Source organism: Apium graveolens, chromosome 9 (assembly GCF_009905375.1).
Source record: "Apium graveolens cultivar Ventura chromosome 9, ASM990537v1, whole genome shotgun sequence".
Taxonomy (NCBI): Eukaryota; Viridiplantae; Streptophyta; class Magnoliopsida; order Apiales; family Apiaceae; genus Apium; species Apium graveolens.
Window position 1 is genome coordinate 287,229,761 of NC_133655.1, and position 22,112 is coordinate 287,251,872.

Consider the following 22,112-nt stretch of genomic DNA (forward strand, 5'->3'; position numbering starts at 1 on the left):
AATTGAAAGTAGGGGGAAAATATGAATGTTTCGGGTAGACAAGTCGCCTAAATTCAACAAATCAAGAAAAAGAAAATTAAATGTTGAGCTAGAATAATTCATATAGGTTGAACAGAGTAAAGCCCAAACAAAAAGAAAATCTTCTTTTTGATTATTTAACTTTTTAAAATTTTTTAAGGCCATGTGACATTTAAGGCCACCACCCGTATATAACTTCGTACCAAAGATGACACGCTGAAAGGGTAAACAATTAAAGTAGTGAAGCCAGTTTAAAAACAATTTTCCAATGGTAATTCCACCAATCATTTGTCTGGGCGAATAAATAACTAGTAACAAATAGTTATAGCTAGCATAATAATGATTCTAATTTTCATCCTAAATATACAACTCCCGTTGAAACTGCACCGCTAGCTCCTGCATCCATTGCAGATTCATGTATGTTCCAACGAGAACGTGGAAACGAACAAATAGCAAGTATCAATGGTTAATTGTTACGTCAAGTCAAAATCAAACTTTAACATTCAGCAATGAAATATGTCTGAATGGTCTGCAATTCATCAATTCACCAGTTAAGTACTGACCGACAAGGGATTCATCTTGATAGCAGGTAGAGGTTAAGCTTACTGCCAACTGTCAATGGTACATAAACTGGAGTTTAGGACTCTCAAAAACTAATCCTGGTATTGTGATTAATTACTTTGTTTCTCTTAAATATCAGAGCTACTTCTGTTCCCAATATACGTCTTCACTATCCCCCATATTACTATCCCCCGTACTCTGATGAGATATACCGTTAAGCTTACAAGCAGAACTGAATGATGCATTACCGATCTCAGCTGGAACTACTGCTTCTTGCTTAGAATACTGTTCCCTGGGATGCTTTCCGAGAAATCCAGGACGAAAAAGTGGCTTTGATTTTGGTCCTGAAAGCTTTCGTCCATCTTTACCCCCTGCTGATACATCTTTGGTGACAGATAAAGACAGTGAACTCTTTTCGATCTCCAACCTTTCAGGATCCCCGTCTGAATTAAAACAGTGGGCTTTATTTAGTACTACAGCTGTAGTTGAATTTACAGCAACGCTATCACGGACTGGGATAGTCTCTTCAACTGACAAACATGTTTTTCCAATATCCGAGCTGTCACAAGGCAAGTGGATAGAACCAGAGCTTCTCATCGGTGGGATATAAGAATCCCTGAATTTGCTAGTTGCCCCATCTTCTAAGTTTGCAAATTGTTTTCTTGAACTTGATGCGGCTTTTACTTCTTCCTTGGACTGTTTTTTTGGAGGACGTTTTTCAAGAAAGCCACTGGCAAAAAGTGGCTTTGGTTTTGATACTAAAGAATTTCTCCCATTACATTTGACAGCTCCAACAGCAGTGTTCTGAGATGGTAGCATATCAGTCTCTTTTACCTTCTCTGCATTGCCACATAGGTGTAAATCATTTAAAACTTCACCCGCGTTTAAAGTTGCACAAGCATCAGAATTGCCTGCTATTCCATTCTCACAGACACCATTAGAGTAAGGTTCAATTTTTTCATCTACAGAGTTTATAACAGCATGTGGTATTCCTTCACTTTGAACAGCCCTATCCTTGTCTTCAACCTCAGACACTGGGAAAGCGAGTTCTGGCTCATTATTATTATTTGGCTCAGTTATATTGGAGCTGCTTACCTCCGAAATTTGCCCTTCAGAAATTTCAAGATCAGTACTTTCCTCTGCATTATTATAGCATCTGCTGCCGTGAATTTCAAGATCGGTTAACGCAGATGAACTCGCCTCCGAATCTGCCATTTCTACATCTTTTGCATCTTCACATCCAGAATCCATTTCTTGTGAGATGGTATTCGACAGACAGGGTACGGGGACAGAGACAATAGGAACATCAGTGGAGTCTACTGCAGAGAATTCTTCAACAGCTTGCTTTGCACTGGACACAACCTCTGCGGCCAATTCCAGCTTTTTCCCTTCATGTTTACTTCCATGTTCCATGGGGTTGAGGCTTGATGTTCTGACACAATCCCTACGGAGTAAATGCAATAAATGCAAATAAACTTTGACTTGTAAAGTATTCAGATAAATTTCATAGAGTTTTATCGTTTTGTCTAAAGGCAGTTTATGTACATAAACATAATGCTCAAATACACCGTCTCCTTATGCTAAAAAGATCATCATTTAAAAATTTGCTAAATGCCAAATTAGAAAAAAACAATAAAATTCTAGGAAATCGCTTTTCTAGTGTCAACCCAAAAGAGGAGCCAATTAGATACACACCCAGTTATAATAGAGCTTCAAGTTAAACATTAAACAACACTTATTTAGAAAAAGAAGCTTAGATACAACAAAAAAATCCTCTATAAAAACTCATTCACATTGAAATTTCTTAAACAATCTTAAAAAAGGCTCCAAATTAGAAACTCATTGACTACGTCTAAAGACAATATAATGAAGTCTATAGCAGGTACCTTCTTCATACTTAAACCGAACAGCTCACTGAGTTTCAAACACAAAACATTTAAAACAAATGCATTGGAATTGATTTTTTTTACCTGCCTAACCATATTACTATATTCATTAAAGTATTTAAAAAAAAAGAATTCTAAGGAACAGATGGAAGAAATCATAAATACGTGAGAGAAAAATGGCGAGGAGTTGTTTGTTACTGGCACTGTTACCAAAAGCATTTAGGAAAGGAGAGAGAACTACCTGCTGTATAAGAGCATATAAGCTCCCTGTGAAAGCACCTCATCCAATTCAACTCTATAAACCTAAACAGAAAATAAGCTCAACTTAGAACAGTGGTACACACAATCCAAAAAGCAGCTGCATGCATGTGTGGATTGATGGTCATGTAACTGTTAAATCTGTCAACAGATACTTGTGCAATAGAGTGCACAAATTGCCAAATCGACAATTACATTTTTAGGACTGAAAATTGCCTTAAAGATGCAGGATATTAAAAGTAACAAGTCCTCATTCCTGATATCTAAAGGAATCCAGTGACGATTATGCAGTTTAGGTATTTGATGTACAATAGAGACAGGTGCATTTCCAATCTACAGACTATAATAAGTGGTGATTCTCTGCAGGCTGCCGAGGAGGGTCAAGGCTGATCATGTAAATTTATGAACTTCAACCAAGAAAAAAAAAGTATTTTCTAGCTCGTCACTTCCCAATGTATTATGCATTCAGGTAAACCCATAAACATGTAAATGTACCTCGTAACTTTTCAAGGCCACGAGGTAGACAAATGATGACAGGAGACAATGCGTAGTTTTTATTCTATAATAATCAATCCAATATAGAACTACAGATACTGATCTTCATAGCTGATTTAGATGAATTAACAGGGCATTGTGGTTTCCCAAGGACATCTAAGCTTAGAAATGCATATCTTAGATCAAAGAAACCGATAATAACTGGTGTTACTGTCAACATAAACCAGCATAAGTGGGTGTAAAATGAACTTCATGACTACTTAAGGAAAAGAATATGTAAAGAAAATTAGCCAGTACCTTACAGTCATCGATCCTGTACCAGTTTCCAGAAAAATCCTTTGTATAACAAATGTAGTGCCCGAAATATGATGCATTAAGCATGTCCACATGAACAACAACAGCATATAACTTATAGACATCGCCATCATCGCCCGCTTCACTCATGTAAGGACTAAGATCTAATGTCTCAGGAAAACTAACCCTCTTATTAAGTTTTCCAAATCTACCGCTCTGCAAATATGCAAGTAGTGATGTTAGAAAAGAAAAGTTAAACATAACTAAGTTATTGCACATTACTTGAGTGAAAGAGAATGAGTAAAACACAGAATTAAGAGACTGTAATACTTCTCACAGGAAACTTTTAAATTCGCCGTGAATAATAACATTTTAGTGACTTTACAAGCCATTTGTTCTTACAAACATTCCGAATAAGTGAATGCAAGAATTCTTTAAGGTATGGTTTTTGACCTAACATGAACTTAGGTCAGCTAATTAAATCTATGGCAACATAAACACATACTCAAAATATTATGCAGCACAAACCTGAAATCTTTTCAAGGCAATAGTAAGAATATTTGGAGCTCGTCTTATAGTAAGCCGCTTCAATGCCAGGACATAGTCGTCGCATCTATACACCAAAATTATAACTATATTAACTAAAAATCACCTCAATGTAAGTAAAAAATTTCTGTCAATGTAGATTAGTATGCACAACTATAGCACTATACAAGTGACATCTGGTTTCAATTTAAAATCATAGATAAAAGAGCGACATGAAGTTCAAGTACATCAAATGTTAGATATCTAAATATTTGGGCGACAGATACCCTTCTAAAGAAAGTATTTAGGACTTAAATATTAATTACCCTGTACATTACCTGTCACATTTATACATATTGTCTCCATGAAGGTGCTCCATGATGGTAAATTGATCCAAGCACTCCTCTAAAGATGCTGCATCGCCTTGAATTTCAACAGTTAAATCCATCATATTCTCAAACTGATTTGAAACATTATTGCACTTCGTACATTTCACCTGTGCAATATATACACACATATAATTTAGAAACAAATACACTTAATGAGAGAGAAACAAATGTATAGTGTATAAAATCACAAGTAGCTGTGCAAATCAGAGGCTTCATGTCTGGGGACCCAAAAGAACTTTATTAAGTGGAGAGAAGATCAGTGGATAATAAATCTAGATGTGAACAATTGGTATTGAAATTTTGAGAGAAACAGAAGGTGCACTAGTGGGAGACCATTTCAGACTTCATACACTTCGGCATGCATTGCACGTACAAAACAACATCACTTGCATGCTAAATTCAAAGAAAAAAACTTCCTTCTACCCAAGTCACATGGATTGTTAAATTTGTCGATCCACACCCATATTGCAACTGCCCTGTCCACTTTCAATCAAATACCCAACTAAGCATATGTTTCAAGAACGGAAACTATAATGCCTATAGGAACCTCATTAGGCCTTCGTCGTTCACCACTAAAAGCACGTATAGAGATGCACCTCTCCAACTAATCTAATGTTATATGCTCTCGTACCAACTCGGGAGTACGCGAATTGAAGTAGTTTTAACTTGTTCACTCTATAGTTTATGAACTAATTTGAACCCAGGAGCAAGTGAAATTTATTTCATTCTAATTCTTTTACTTCCCTTTTCATTCCTCTACTTAACACCCTAAAAACTTAGCAGCAGGGTAAAAAACACCATCTAGGGTAGATAAGATTAAAACTACTAAATATTGATTGTCTTGATGCCCCCAATATACTGCAAGTGTCTTGTCACTTGTGTCCAAAGAGCATGCATGTAGGGAATTGGCGTATTGCAGTGCTTACAAAGAGAATCATTATGTACAACAGGCACTACACAAATTACATCATTTTTACATCCTTCTTTTTTATTTTATGTATAATAAAAAGGTTTATGTATGATAAAAAAAAGGTTCTTTGATACAGTCATTTGAGAAAGAAGCTAATGCTTTTATGTAAATGAATTTACCTGTGATTGAAGATGACCACCAAATATATGTTGAATAAGAGTCGTCTCTTGTGCCCTTGGAGGAACCACCTTTTCCCCGCCGAATTCATCAAGGCACACTGATTGCATTGTGTCTATGGCGATTCTAATGTTACAATAAGTAGAGCTTGATTATTACTTTTGTCTACTGCTCTACGTAGGAGTTTAATAATTAAAATTTTTTATTTGTTACCTCAGCTGTGTGTGTGTGTGTGAGTGTCTATCATATCCAAAAAAAGAAGAAGAAATGACCTACCTCATGAATTCATGAGCGTCTTCTTGCTTTCCATAGCCAAAATTGCCACCAATATTAGGTAATCTTGCAAGAATATTAAGTGGAGAGAATGGCTGTGAAGTTTGGGTAGCTCTTGTGACATGGCTTTGAAGTTCACACATAAAACACCAATCATTCCTCCAACCTAAGGAACAGAAGGAAAAATAACTGAGTTTATTTTGATAGTAATAAAACAATTATTTGTTAAAAAAATGAAGAAATTGCTAAACATTTCTAAGACTTCAAATTGATTAGGGGAACATATTTACATTCTCTCTGATGCCCCTTCTCCAATAAGTAAGCAACTAGCGGCCGGGTGCATGCAAGACATTGTAGAACCACATTGGCAAAGCAACTGTGTAAGACACATAATAGGATAAAGTTTTCAGAACTGGCAGGAAATAAATGAGGGAAATGAACACGAAGTCTAAGCCAGCACACATAAACATAAAAAAAGCTTGAGGAAAGTAGTGGCTGATATTTAACTTTACTCTTTAGCACAAACCTGTTTCCACAATTCAAGAGCCCACAAGGACGGTTGCCTGTTTTTTCCCAGTTAAAGAGTTCCACAAATTCAGCGTAGGAGAACAAAACCTGGAAGAACATTGGCGCACAACATATTATATTCTGGTCAAAGAATTTAAAAGGCCAAAAAATATATTAGATGGATTTCTTAAAAGGCATTTAAAGTATATTTACCTGATTTGGATCATTGAGATTCTTATAGGATAGTCGACGGCCGATGGATGATTTTTTCAATTGTGACACAGATCCAGACGGCTTTAAAATTGCTTTGCCGGATAACTGAAAACTCTTGCATGTTCTTCTGTGCTCAGAGTCCCAGTGGGATTTTTGACAAGCTGCAGAACTAATAGAAAGAAATGGGAATTAAAAAAAAGGGTAAAATGTCCCGCTTTACTAAAGGTGAGGAAAAATGACCAAAAACATTTCAATTACATGCATCAAAAATGACCACAAAACCATCCAGTATGTTCAGACAAACATTAGCATGTTGTGAATATAGAAGCTCTTTATTGGTACACACTTTAATAGTTACTTCAAGTTTGTATGTGTTAAAGCATGACACGAAGTGTTACACGTACTTAATTATGGGGTATTGAACTAAGGTTCTTTGAAATCCTTCAAGAAAAAAGATTCTAGATGAAAGCGAAGACGATTTACCAACATTTGATTCAATAGAGGCATCACAGTGTGCATTAAGCTACTCGGGAGGATAAAGACTTCATTAAGACGGACTTGCCAAGATGTTTGACAAGATAATTAACTTAATTCAGAGACTTCTATCGTGATAAAAAATGATGGGACTCAGTACACTATATGGAATAGCCAATCTAGTAGTTAGACTAGTATTAATAAGGTGTTCTGTCAATATTTGGAATCTGCTTAAAGTCTGTACGGAGTATACATTAATAGAAATCCAATGAAATCTGCACAGTGGGGTTCATACTATAATATGACAGTATTAGTCTCTCTTTTTATCTCTGCATCTCCATAGCTATTAGCTAGCCATAATTTTCTTCCAGACACTAAATTTCTTACAATATAGAGCTTAGATCTTTCTAAGTGTTTCCAAAAAGTTGTCCCAGATTGCTGCTATTTCGAAGGAAGAAGTATAATATTAAATTCTGCTACTTGGAAAAGACAAAAGCAATACACTAATATTGCAAGTACGATATGAATCAATTGCCTTATACACCAAGAAAAAAACTTGTCAAGGAAAGTAGCATCTCTAGCCTTATTTTCCACTATGAGACTAATTTCCTTTTACTGTTTGACTAGTTATATTTATGAATTCATCTCCTATTTTTTTACACATCAAGGCACCAGAATCAATAGAATATTTGTAAAAATTAACTAACAAGTTTAGCACAGAAAAAATTGCACATTTACAATTATAGTTAGTTAAGTTAGGAATCAATAGGTTATAAGTTAGCAAAAGGACTTGTGTCCTATAAAAGGAAAAAAAAGTACATACACTATGAAAACTAGAAAATCAATTTTTAACAAGAATTTATTTCTGAGAACCTGCAATTAATAAAAACCATCAAAGAAGAAACAAAAAGTCAGAATTTACTTTTAACTCATCCAAAAACATAAAACTTGATGTTAAATAATGAATCACTTAACCTCTTCATAAGTGAATCTTTATCATGTTTCAGTTCGATTTACCCTCAATATAATGGACTATTTTTCAGCACTTGGCGTACACTAACATTTATTAGTGTGACAAGACATCTGAAAAAATGAAATTGGAACAATGTCCCTTACAATCCTAGCATCTCATTCTTCACAAAAGAAATGTCATATATCTACCCAAACAAGTAGCATCTAATCTAAACAAAACCCTAATGGTGCTCATCAAGTAACACACCAAAAAGTACACTGCAAAGAGTAATAATTAAGGATAACTGAGAATCGCTTATGTCAGTTGTCAGCTATGGTCTTTAAGATTGTTCTGATCATTCTTTATCTATATGCCTATATCACAATATCTTTCATGATTTTTCACTGTCCGGAAAACTGTATATACAGAGCAAATAAACAATTTGTTGTATAATATGAATGAGGAAAACAATTATTAGTTATTAGAACATTACTCATATAGGGGCCATTTGGATTTTGGGATTACAATCCGGTTAATGGGAATAGGAATGAGGTACTAATACATTTTTGTATTGAAATCTCAATCTCATTCCTGTTAACCGGGTTGGAATCCCACGATCCAAATGGCACCATATTCTTTTACAAAGTCACACACCTTAACATTTACAGATCATAGGAACAAAATATACCAGTAATCGGGTAAAAATATGCAAATAACTTTACCATGCACATAAATGTCAGTTTATAAATTACTATACCATGCACATTTTAAATACAAAAAGGTTGTATTCCACAAACATTGGTTCATATCAGTAACTGTGCAAGTTCATTACAAAAACTGTATCATTTACATTATAAGCTTGAAGAATGAACAATCGTGTTCATATCAGTAATAAGGTATAAACTATATCATGTACGTTACAAAAACTTTTATATGATAAAGTTAAATCAAGTTATATTAGATCAGTTAAAGTCTAGGAAGCAAGGGTGCGGGTACGGCGGTGCGGGTGCGCGGTGCGGGGATACGGAAATTCGGCAAATTTAAAAATATGGGGATTCGGGTGCGGGGGGATACGGCAAATATTAAAATATTAAAAAAATATATTTTATATATAATTTAAATATTACAAACAATGTATATACATATATGATCTAGGAGTTGCATTTTTATTAACAATGCAGTCAAATAAACAATTTTAATATTCTGAATAGCCAAATGTATTCTTAATAATTAAAAGATGAAAAAATAATGGTCAGTGAATTTGATGCTAGCTGGCTACTGTCCACCTACATAAAATATTTAACAAACTAGCACATGTGCAGCACTTAACAAATTGTAGTATAAATAATAATTAATAAGTAAATTAATGAACAATTACAGTTAAAGAAGGTAAAAAAAATAAATTAAGTAGCCTATTAACTAAACCAACAGACCTAATCTGTTTCTTTCTTTTCAACAGTCAATTTAGCATACCAAGCCCATGTCACATGTATACATACAATACACACAAACTTCACCAAAGTCCAAAACCAATTCAGATCGGCGGCAAACGCCCGGAATGATTAGGTCGCTTCAATCATTCTACTCTATTCATGCTCTCATTGCTCTCAGACTTCAAATTAGGGTTCCCAGTCGACTGTTAGTAAAACCCGTAGGCTCTATTTTGATTAAAAGTCAACGAAAAAAATAACAGTCTCTGCCCTTCCCGCACCCCAACGAATCCGATATGCAAAATACGGGGACACGCCGCGTGGCGCACCCCATGCGTATCCAGCCGCACCCTTCTCACACCCGCACCCCCGACGTATTTAGTGCGCAGTTCTTCGATGGGGTGCCGCACCCCTGCTTCTTAGGTTAAAGTGCATAAATTATATCACGGTCATTATAAACTCAAAAACTTGTATCATATCGGTAAACACGTACAAACTTGTTGATGAAAATTATATCATGCAAACAGATATGACATTATAGATATTTACATTATAAAGACGAAAACTTGTATACTGTACAGTCAAATCACATAAGCAAATGTGTATAAATTTTGTCACGTACATTACAGTCAAGTTAAAGTCATGTACTACACGGTTGGATCATATTGGTAAACAAGTACAAACTTATTTACAAAATTACATCATATCGAAAAGTCATAGACTACACAATCAGATCATATCAATGTACATAATAAACACAAAAACTCATATAATATAAATTCAAAACTTGTAAATTATACAGCCGGATCATATCAGTAACCGTGTATAAATTATCCAATGCACATCAAAAACACATAAAGTTATGTACTTCACAGTTGGATCATACAGGTACTACAAACTTATATACAATATTATATCATATCAATAATCGTGTATAAACTATATAACCTACACTATAAACACCTAAAGCTGTGTACTGTACGGTTGGATAACGTACATTAAAAACACGAGCTGTGTGTACTATACGAAAAGTCATTATCCACACAATCAGATCATATCAGTAATAGTGTATAAATTCTATAACATACATTATAAACATGTAAAGCTGTGTATTATACGGTTAGATAACATACATTATAAACACGAGCTGTGTATACTATACGAAAAGTCATATCATATCAAAAAGTCACAGACTACACAATCGGATCATATCAGTAATCGTGTATAATTTATATAACGTACATTAAACTTATTTACAAAATCATATAATATCGAAAAAGTCATAAACTACAAAATCATATCATATCGACGCACGTTATAAACACGAAATCTCGAAAAAACACGGAATATTACCAATATCGAACCAATTTACAGGCGGAGCAATGCTTAGTAGCAGCTTTACTGCAAACGACGCAAGGCGGAACAGCATCCACCGGCGACGACATCTTCGTCGAATCAAAATTAGCGTCGATTACAAAGTAATTAGAAGCAGTGTTTTTAACAAACGAGAGCAAAGCTAGGGCAAAACAAAGAGTGAATAAGAATTGGAGAATAAATAAATTAAAATCAGAAAAAGAGAGCCTTAATAAAGATAAAAAGAGTCCTAATAACATCGAGTGATTGTGTATATATATACATGAGAGAGGTGGAATTAGGGTTTGTTATTTGATTTGGGGAGTGTGTTGTGGATCATTTGATTTGGGGGTTTTGGTTTGGGGGAGTTGTAATGTGAGCCCGGCCCATTGTGGGGTATGGTGGGATTGAGTGACATGTGGATGTGTGGAGATATTTTTGTGAGAAATAATTTTTTGTATTTTGTGAAAATATATATTTTTGTATTTTGTGAGAAATATAGGGTGGATGGAAAAAAAAGATATTTTTGGGAATGAAAAAGTTGTGGGAGGATCAATTTGTGACAAAATTATGTCAAAAAAATTGAGTTTGGATTATTTAAAGAGTAAAATATTGTAGAACACATTATTTTATGAATGTTCTTGTATAAATGATATATTTTAATAAAAAAATATGCAAAATATATACAATTTACGAGAAGAAAATTTCAAAACAAACTATTCGACTAAACATTAGTTTGCGGAACATATATGTTCACGTTGTGTTCTACTTATAAAATATGTGATCCGGAAGATTTTTATTAAAATAATGATATTTATATTACATAAATTACAAAATTATATGTTTTGCAATATTTTATATAATATTTTAATTGCAAAATATATATGAACTTCGGAATTTCATAGAACTTCATTCGAGCATGAAAATATGTTTGATAAATAAATAAATATGAGATGTGTAAAGTCGTGTACTACACAATCGGATCATATCGACCTACATTTATAAACGAAAAGACGTAAAATACAAATCCACATCAAGCCGAAAATAAAGTTTTGTGATATTGCCAATATCGAATCAATTTAAGGCGAGCAATGTTTAGTACCAGCTTTACTGCAAACGACGCAAGGCCGAAAAGTATCCCTGGCTAGTTAACTGTGACTAAATAATACTCCCTATACTGCACTAAGCTTTAATCTTTTGTTTATGATATAATAATTGTTGTATCCAAAATCTTGCATGGGTTAGATTTAAGGCCCATAAAGAGGTTGGACTTGATTAACATGTACTACGATATATTTTCGTATGATTTTTGCCCAAAAATTTATGTTTTTGGAGGTACCTGCACTGAGGTGTAAGGTTCTTGTTAAAACGGTAGCTAATCACTAGGCTCAGCTAGCTAGCCGTTGGCTGGTGAGGTGTTGAAGGCACCTGGATGGCTGTACAGGACGGTGAGGTGTTAATGCAGAAGCATTAGTGTATCTCAACTGGCATAATCACGGTCCAACCAGGACTCTGCCTCCTAAAACAAAGGAGAACAGCTCTTTTCTTCGTGAAATGGACTTCAAACAGGATTCTTTCAGCATAAAACGTGATAAACATTAAGGTCATGTTTGTTTCATAGTATTAAGTTGGGGATATAATTATAATTCTTTAAATTTTTCAATCCCAGGTTTATTTTGTAAAAAAATAGTAAAAGATTATCTAAGGATTATAATTCTTTAAAGAATCCTATCACATTTTGTTTTGTTAGAATAGAGAATAAAATTATAATCCCCTATAATAAATGGTAGGAGCAGGTATTATTTTATCCACTATTGTAAGTTATTTTTTAAAAGGTTATAATCCCCTCATTGTAATACCATGTAAAACAAATTAAAAAATTAAAAGAATTATATTCCAATTCCAAAGAAAGAACAAATCAAAAAGTCATCAACTTATAAATTTCCGCACTTATTGTGGGAACGTGATAGAAAATTCGTTATAAATTTAGTAGGAGTAATACTCTGTAATTACAATTGAACCACTAATCGCAATTCGGATTCAGGTTTAACTGAGTGGCATTTCAAGTATTTTGCTTATAAGAAATAGTATTTCCTACTATTTCGACCCGTAATGACTCGATGCCCATTGCTTGTTCTGAGAATCAGCCAAATACAAGAAAAGTCCATTAAACAAGGCTTTGCTTATCAGACGCGATCGTGATTTGGTATTATTTTACCTCTTTGAAGAATCCAAAATTGCAGAACAGAAATCAGTCATTAATTAAAAACTAATCTACAGACAACTCTAAAAAAAATCATCTAGAACTCAAATCACGCGTATAATCATAAACAAAACGGTTGTTTTGTTTTACATAATACCCTGAACCAAATTATTGGCTTCTTACCGGCAAGCGACAGTAAGATACAAACAAGTATAAATAAATATAAATAGAGGAAAAAGGACAAAGAGGATTACATTTTGCTATTCATTAGTATACCTTCTTACTTGGAAAAACAAAAAACAAACGTGTTTGCTTTCATAGAAATCCAGAGTGCAAAGTACACCGATGTCACCAAAAAAGCATAAAAAACATGACACTTTTACTCTGCCTCTTATTTATTTGTGATAATTATTCCGTAAAGCATCCAGACTGATATTCCGGTTAACAGGACATCATTTCATTTACTCACCTCAACATATATTGATCATTAGGGGGACTAAAACGAGAAATTTTCACTACCAACGCGAGAATCAACTACAAGAACAACTTAAATAGACTTTTGTTGGCCATAGCGCAGTAATCCGTGGACATCAATGATGCCAGGAGGGAAAACAGGATCAGTTGCTGCTCTAACTGCGACCTTTGCCACTGCTGTAACATTAATAGGAGGAACAAGCAGAGGTCCAATAAGAGGTACCTGATTCAAGGGCTTTGCATACTGTAGAACCTGTACCAACACAGATACTTCTGTTTAAAACCGATGGGAGTCTGTATGGGATCTCTGATTGCAGGATTATAGGAAGTATAGAATTGTAGGAAACAATAGCATAAAAATATGATGGGAAAATTTTGGGTGATGTTATGGATTCCACAAAAAAAAAAAAATTACCATCTCCAGCGGAGAACCAATTACACCAAGAGGTAGCTTCATGCTTCCAACACGCCGAGTTCCATACATAAATCCAGGCCTCAAGATTACTCCTGAAAAAGCGCTTATGAATTGTGAATCTCAATACAAGAGTTATGTGTAATTCTCAGATTGTGGTGTAAAAGCTGATGGTCATTTGCTCAATAATGACTGTTACATAAAGAACTGGGTAGGGAAATATGACAAATATAATGTGAGTAGAAGACCCACCTCCGTATGGAAATTTAGTAAGCAATTCCGTCTCAGCTGCTCTCTGTATTGCAGATAAAAGCACTATGAATTAGTTACGAATAAGAAGAAATTGCAACTCCTTTTTTTTTTCTTGGCATTAGAATGGCAGAAACCATAATACATTTTTACAGCAGTTCAACTAGCAAATTTGCATTACATCAGAAGATAAATATAACTCTTATAAAGAAAAATTATAAATGTCAATAACTTCATACACTTTAATTTGCAAGCAGGGAATGTACATCATGTGCCTGCATGTAGAGGGTCTCTCAATCTTTTTATGTACTTCTCATAGCTACTTATAAATTCCCCCAAACCCCAGATTCACTATCTATTTTCTGAGAAGTTCTTTATCATTCAACAGAACTGAGATAAAATACTCATCTTGAGCAGAGAGTAGAAATCTAGCTCCTTAAGAACGGGGAATCTTTTTTCTCCAATTTTATATTATAAAAATGATCAGGCTATACTGCTAACTTTGCGATTCCAAAAACAAAGAGGAGGGGGGAGGAAAAATATTGATGTTGTGATGGCGAGCAATTAGATAGCATTTCTTTTCCAGATAATCATAAATACATTGCATCCAAAAAAGTTAAAGGTCAGGGTAATACCTTTCCCTCATAATAACCTTGTAGCAAGTAATTAACTAAGCCAAAGTCAGCAGCAGAGATATACGCAAATCTTTTGACTCCTGAATACAAATACAATTATCAAGTTATTATAACATAGAAGGCTATAAATAATTGCTTAAGCCTTAACGTACAAGTAATTCCCGTCTAATTAATATACAAGGAATTCCCGTCTAATTGATATACAGGGAGCAATTTATGAACATACTAATACATACACAAATTAAACAAAGAATTTTCTTCTATTCATTTAAGACAAGAAGCAAGTAGAACTAGTGTATTTGATTTTGATAAACTGACAAATAAAGCAACTACATTTATGATTTTAATGAATTGAAAACGAACAAAATCAAAGAGAATACACAAAGAGCAACGCAAGTTCACATTCAGTTGAAATACACGTCTAAGAAACCTGGGTCATGTACATGGCCACGAGTACCAGTTTGTATGCATGCCATATATGCATATAACTAAAAAGAAGCCAGAGTGGCAATGGCCTATAACGGCTATTATGCAAGCTATCAACATACCTTGGTCTGCAGCAGCTCTAATTGCATTGATGTTTGCAGTTCCATTTACCTTGTACATATATGAGTTGGATCCAAAACTACCAACACATGAGATCTGCAAAAGTTATTTCCCTTAATATTTCGAACAGTGACCACTATCCATATCAAAGAGAGAAAATGTGAAATATTATATTATGTATCTCTTTAGATGGCTCAAATGATTGACAATAAAATTACCCGAAAATCTTAAGAGCAAGTGTAGGGCCTTGATAAGTAAAAATATGTATTAGTTTCAAATGAATCATGATCTTTGTACTTACTACTTTATTTCTGTGTATTGTTCAATCTTCTTTCATAAATCTCATTGTAATTTAAATTGTTTCTACATAAAAATTACTTAAAAATAAAGGAAACTTGCATCGATAAATCAATATTTAGCATCAGCAAAGCAAGTCACAAGGATAAACATAGTTTCAGAGTTACAAAATTGACAAATTGTCATCCATATTAGGAACAAAAGTAATATTAATTTCACTCTAGAGTCTAGACACTTTTAACAGTATTACGAACAGCAAAGGAAAAACCAATACAGTAAAAAGAAAATAAATGATCATGTATCAACACACCCAACTAAGAACTCTATTTACACAAAAGGTTTTAGCTTAAGAGGAGCAAATCCAATTTAGTCATTAGTACACCCTTCAAAACATGCCGCAACTAGTCCAAATTTTGTTGCCTTAATCCGTTAAGTTGTTAATCTCAACCCCCTACTCTGTCAACAACACATATACAAATCTTAACTATCAAGATATATAGTATTAGTCCCCACTTACTAGTACTAGCTAACACGCCCCTGTTTATACATGAAAGTCTGATGATAAAGATACAAATATCAACGATTTTAGCATTTATTATCATATATAAATGTACCCTAAAACCCTTAGATAATACATAACTAGTACCTTAAAAAGAATGATGACTGAAATATATCCACTGAAAGGGATGCTCAGAAACAAAACATAGACGTAACAGAAAGATATTCCAAAACAAATTGCTAAGAAAGATTTATAATATTAAGATTACAACACAAATAGCACTTCACTGCATGGACGAGTTCAGAAGCATATCCAAAGCAAAAGCAGGCAGTATATGATCAAACACAAAATGGGTGTATATAATTAAATTAAATGGATTGAAGAGATCATAATCTTATGTTTCCAACCCAATATTGGTTGATAATAAATAATAATAATTATTCATATAAAACGTCTTGAATATAAAACATTAAGGAAAATGTAACTACATACAACAGAAGTTACTCCTTTCAATGCTTCCTTCAATGAGTCAACTGAAAGCAGATCTCCTGCCAAACAAAAGGACACAAACAATAAATTAACATCTATATGTAGTTACATAATGAAAGAAAAAGAAAAGATGTACCACGCCCTTTACCTTGATGCCAGATCACATTGTTCGCCCATGCTTCTTGTACAGATGATTTACCAGATCTACATAGGGAAATGAAATTAACGAGCGTGCTCAAAAGTTAAGCTAAATAATTACACATACCTAACATGATGTTGCAGGTGTTTAGGTTGGCGAGAATTTATCATTTCAAAATAAGAGCAGAAAATTATTTTATCTTTTCCCCCAACTCAGATACATTAACTGTAAATAAGCCTCTACAGTTTGGGATTTTAGGTCCACAATATCACTAAGGATCAACAGATATAACTATTGGCAAGCTTTTCACCCTTTAAAGGCAAAGCATGTTGAACTTTAATCTTGCAAGATTCGTCTACAGTGACCCTTACAGCATCACATTTGCAATTTATAAATTTTGTGCGATGAATATAGTTATTGAAATGACATGATAGCAAAAAACCATAATAGAATTGTCCAAAATTTAAGCCCGGAAATACCTGCTAAGGCTGTGAACGGACAATCCACGATCTAGAGCTTCTTTGCAAATGTGTGAGCCAACAAAACCATTCCCACCAAGCACGAGTAACTACTTGGGCAAAGATAAAGTATAACAAACGACCCAATCGGATGCAAAAGCAAATATTATTAAAGATGGAAATCTCGAGTACCTTTTCTGATGGTGGAGGCGGAACATTTACTGTTTCTGCTTCCGCAACCTTAAAAGGTTCATCAACCTTATTGCTTGTTGTGGACAAAAACCTACCATTACTGGACACAGAGCTTGTACTGTTCCAATATAATGATAAAACTCAGTCAACAAAAAGGCACCAAACACATCTTCTAACAAATAAGAAAAGAAACAAGAAAAAAACTACCAAGCTCTAAAAAGTGGGAAAAGGATATACCTAAATATCTAGCATCTAAGAAAAGAAGAGGGCAGCGAGATATGCAGCTAAATAAAGTTTAAACATCCAAATAGAATTCTGATGAATAACTAATATTGGCTTCCATTTTATATAAAGCTAACTTGATAGAACCCCAATATATAGCTTTTGAATTTGATAAGCACGTCTTTTTTCAGCAAAGTGTTCTATTTGTAATTTTGTAGAAACCACAGTTTCATCAAGTCCACAACATCAGCTACATAACTCAACCCCTGCACCTTTATATCTGATTACGTTTAAGAGAAAATAGCAATATCTAACACTTGTAAGTAAACAACGCTTAAGCTTCTTATATATTACTAGCAATATCCATAGGTGATAGATGAAGACTTTATGACGTAGTTGATGGCTCGTCACATTATCGGAGTCCTTAATAGCTGTAAACAATAACGTGACACATAATACACTTCCTTGCCTCTATGAATCTAGCATCTAAAACGTGCAACTAGAAAATATATGTCCCCAAAGACCATCTAATTATATCACTAAAACATATCATTGTTGTTTGTGTCGAGCAATGTTAGACAACCGCCTATATCTCTCTCCGCACACAATTCAGTTCAAATTAGTCTACCGTTAGCAGCTCACAATGTTCTCTCTCATCCCTCTCATAGTTTAAGAGCTCACAACGTTCTTCCTATAAATTCACTCTAAAACTAAACCACAAATAACTCCACCTAACTAAACCTTCGGCACTAATTTCCGACAATAAATCTCCCATTCCAAATCTCTATTTTCTCCAACTAAAAAAATTCCTAAAAACAAACGTAAAATATCTCACCAGAAGTACACAATACATTTCAATGGCATAACTGTAAATACACGATCAAAATCCGTAAATACAAAAATGTACCCCTACTAAAAATCCCTTGCATCCTAAATTACGTGAGTACGTACTTACGAGCATTAATCCGAATCTAATCGCGCATTTCACGTTTCGTAATTTCAAATCATCGTACATATAATAACATTCATTCTACTAATCAACAAACATCACAAACAGTCACAAATCAAATCAAATATTCAAAAACAAACACAACATGATTATAAATAACAAAATCTAGAGAGAAAGTGAGAAGATACCAGAGTCTAGAGAGAGAAACCCTAGAAGTGATTAAACGAGACATGATGATGATCTAAACGAATTGATACGAAGAGTATTGTTATTTTTTTCTATTAGTTTATGTTTTTTTTAATTAATTGAAAATTATATAAAGTGTGTGAAGAGGACACGTAGTGATGTGTGTGTTTGTGTGTGTAAATTACACGTATTGATTTATTTTTGTGGCTGTGCTGTAGCTTGGCAACTGGGCCGCTTTTGCAATTGCAAGTCAAGAATTTGCAGTTATGGTGGGCTTCATCAGGCCCATTAAATATTTTATTGCTGGACTGTGTTTGCTTGAATTTAAGGCCTGGCTTCGGCCCAGTGACTAAAAGTGAATCAGCACCCGCTAGAATAATTTCTGGATTTAAAAAACATTGTACATCTAAAGTTTAATTTATTAATTAGGGGTTACTTTTTGGGGTGAAAAACTAAAATACCCACCATTTTTAGATAAATGTCTAAAATACTGATTAACAGTACGTTCCGTTTAAAATACCCACGAAATATGCATTAGAGACATGCATATTCGGTTTTCTAAATTTTTCTCAAGAACACGCATATTACACATGCGTGTTTAATTTTGGTTTTTACTGAATACACATCACAGGGACGCGTATTCCTTTTTACCAAAAGCTGAACATATGAACATGCATGAGTAGAATGCGTATACTTTATAAAAAAATTGAAAGTTGAACACGCATGAATGTAATACGTATTTTTTGGATATTTTGGACGGAACGTGCCGTCCATAGCAATTGGAGCTAAAAAATTTATATTTTGCACATTTTTTCTTACTTTTTGTCTCTATACTCTATTTTAAAATCAGTTATTTTCTTTTGTCAAATTATAAAATCAATTTTAAATATAAGTTTGGTTGAGAATTTTCCGAAATGAGCAAAAATCGAATTTAGAATAAGCAAATGCTTTTGACAATAAATAATGCTTATTCTTTGTCCGGTTTCATGGTTAACGAGTCTTGTTAAATAAAATTCGGAACCCTAACTTCATGTACATGTATTTGGATTAGCAATTTCGTAACTTGAAATGAAAATTTTACTCATTAAAAACATAAATAAAATCACTCTCTATTACTCCTAAAATATCAATTTTATGCATGTATTTGGATTAGCAATTTCGTAATTTGAAATGGAAACTTCACTCTTTAAAAACGTAAATAAAATCACTCTCTTTCAGTGCTAGAATATGAATGTCATATTAATTTATTTTTTTAATTGATTTATCTTCTCATACCCCTCATTTCCATTCACGCATCCCTTTCACGTTACAACTAACATCATACTTCTCCTAATATATTATTATTCCCGCTCCATTGAATTCTTTACGTATTTTTTTTCTCATACTTAACACGTATTTTAAGATTAATATAAAATATAGTTTTATAAATTATTTTTTCTCCTGTATAAAAGTTTAAACATTATATTTTTTAAAAATATATATATTTAAAATTATTTAGAAAATCAAGTTATACATAAAAAACTTAAAATACGTATCGATCCCCCGTAACATAAATAATTCAGTGGAACGGATGGACCATCAAGCTAGATTGGTGTTGGTCTATTTAGATACTCCCTCCGTCCCTAAAAACGTTTTCTATTTGTGTTGGACACGTTTGTCAATGCATACTTTTGATAGTTAATATATTTAGTTTCGTATTAGTATTAAATATAAAAATTTCATTATATTAAAGTATTCATAAATACAAATCCAACAAAATCACTCATGACTATATTTGATTTTATAGATTAGACGTAAATTAGTAGTTAATCACTTACCATCATCAGTAGAAAAAGTCAAAATGAGAAAAATATTTTGTGACGGAGGAAGTAGTAGATTACGTCGGACGCCAAGTTGAATGATAGATGTGGCGACACAGACACAGAGTGCCATATCCACTAACACAGATATATTTTGTTTGCATACATTTGTATTTTTTTAATACAGAATCTAGCTTAAAGCTGTATGATAATTATCTTAACACTTTGTAATGAGATATGATCTTCTTTTTAACAAACGGGGGATTAAACAAATGTGTTGGTGGATTACGCATTAAGCACCCAAATTAACTGTATGTTAATGACATTTCAAGTACTTGATGAGCCAAGGTCACATATAAAGTGACCAAATATCACAAATGTCAACAGCATAAAATACTTGGATTGTGTTTTTGTCTTAGTGTTAAGTAGACGACTTCTTGAAGTGATATTCAGGTTGTGTTTGAGATTATAATTAAAAATTGTCGTGTCGAGAAAAACTGTAGATAAAAAAATGTCGTAAAAATCAGATGATTGTTTAGTTACAATTTTTAACATGTTTATATGTAAAAATAATATTATTGATGAGATTTGATGGTGAAAGGGCAGTTCATTCCCGTAAAAAATAAAAAGTTTTTTTTTTCAAAAGTACGAGTAAATCTACTTTCACAAAAACGGGTTTTTGAACACAAATACTTAATTTTTTGTTTGTGTAATTTTACCAAATAATAATTTACCTGTTTTTCAGCAAAAACTGCAATACCAAAAAGAGACCCTTGAGTATATATTTATACTCCCCCGTCTCGTTCATTGGTATACATGGGTGGTTTGGCACATAGGTTAAAAAATATAATTTAGTAGAGAAAAGTAAGAAAAGTGAATAAAGTGTTGGGACCGATTAATATTTAATGTATAAAGTGAGTGTAGTAGAAGAAATTAGTGGTAGTAAGTGGATATAGTTATGTTTTGTATTATAAAATTTTACTATTTTTGGAACGTATACAATTGAGAGAAACGTACCAAAAAGGAAACTGTATAGAATTGAATGGTACAAACGGGGTATTTAATAATATTTAACTAAAAAGTTATATTATATTGATTGATTTTCTTAAGAACTACTTTTTGAACAATTTTTTTTAAATAAAACAAATACCATTGATTTATGCTCAAATTCGATTATGCATCTTATGAAATTGTACGGTATTAAATTAAAGCAGCAATCCAAATATATAAAATATAAAAGTGCATAATATTGTAGTGGCAAATGTACTTGGACAAATAATGGCAGTATGGTACTACTATGTGCATGTGATTTTTTTAATGGGGATCTGTTAATGAGCGACAATTATCCATAATTACTGTACTAAGATACCCACATAAACTAGTGACCATTATATAATAGTTTGATTCGTTAATCACATTTTATCAAGATTTATAGAGAGAATTGCATTTTGCACTCCTTATATTTGACAAAAACTCAATTTTATATACATGTTTTAATAAATTACAGTTTGCATCCCCTACTTTGAAATCCGCTTAAACATGCGTCATTTTTGTCTAATTTTTTAGCTCAAATTGCTGTCTCCGACAATATATTTTATCTTTTTTCTTCAATAATAGATTATATATGTTGTTGAAGACAATAATTTGG

General features: G+C 33.3%; 2 protein-coding genes across 2 annotated transcripts; both read right to left on the reverse strand.

Moving 5' to 3' along the window:
• Nucleotides 1–268: 268 nt before the first annotated feature.
• LOC141683393 (ubiquitin carboxyl-terminal hydrolase 19) lies at nucleotides 269–11,089 on the reverse strand. The gene is made up of 11 exons (XM_074488101.1): nucleotides 10,716–11,089; nucleotides 6,507–6,675; nucleotides 6,313–6,401; nucleotides 6,077–6,162; nucleotides 5,790–5,952; nucleotides 5,516–5,639; nucleotides 4,376–4,533; nucleotides 4,041–4,125; nucleotides 3,516–3,728; nucleotides 2,707–2,768; nucleotides 269–2,023 (listed from the first exon to the last, which is right to left on the reverse strand). Exons 1-11 carry the CDS (start codon nucleotides 10,973–10,975, stop codon nucleotides 721–723), a joined length of 2,712 nt encoding a protein of 903 aa, XP_074344202.1. The 5' UTR covers nucleotides 10,976–11,089; the 3' UTR covers nucleotides 269–720.
• A 2,193-nt stretch (nucleotides 11,090–13,282) lies between these two features.
• Nucleotides 13,283–18,826, reverse strand: LOC141684802 (uncharacterized protein At1g32220, chloroplastic). Its single transcript, XM_074489930.1, has 10 exons — nucleotides 18,668–18,826; nucleotides 17,309–17,426; nucleotides 17,138–17,226; nucleotides 16,668–16,723; nucleotides 16,523–16,578; nucleotides 15,237–15,330; nucleotides 14,689–14,768; nucleotides 14,057–14,099; nucleotides 13,808–13,899; nucleotides 13,283–13,645 (listed from the first exon to the last, which is right to left on the reverse strand). Exons 1-10 carry the CDS (start codon nucleotides 18,709–18,711, stop codon nucleotides 13,466–13,468), a joined length of 852 nt encoding a protein of 283 aa, XP_074346031.1. The 5' UTR covers nucleotides 18,712–18,826; the 3' UTR covers nucleotides 13,283–13,465.
• Between the last annotated feature and the right edge of the window lie 3,286 nt (nucleotides 18,827–22,112).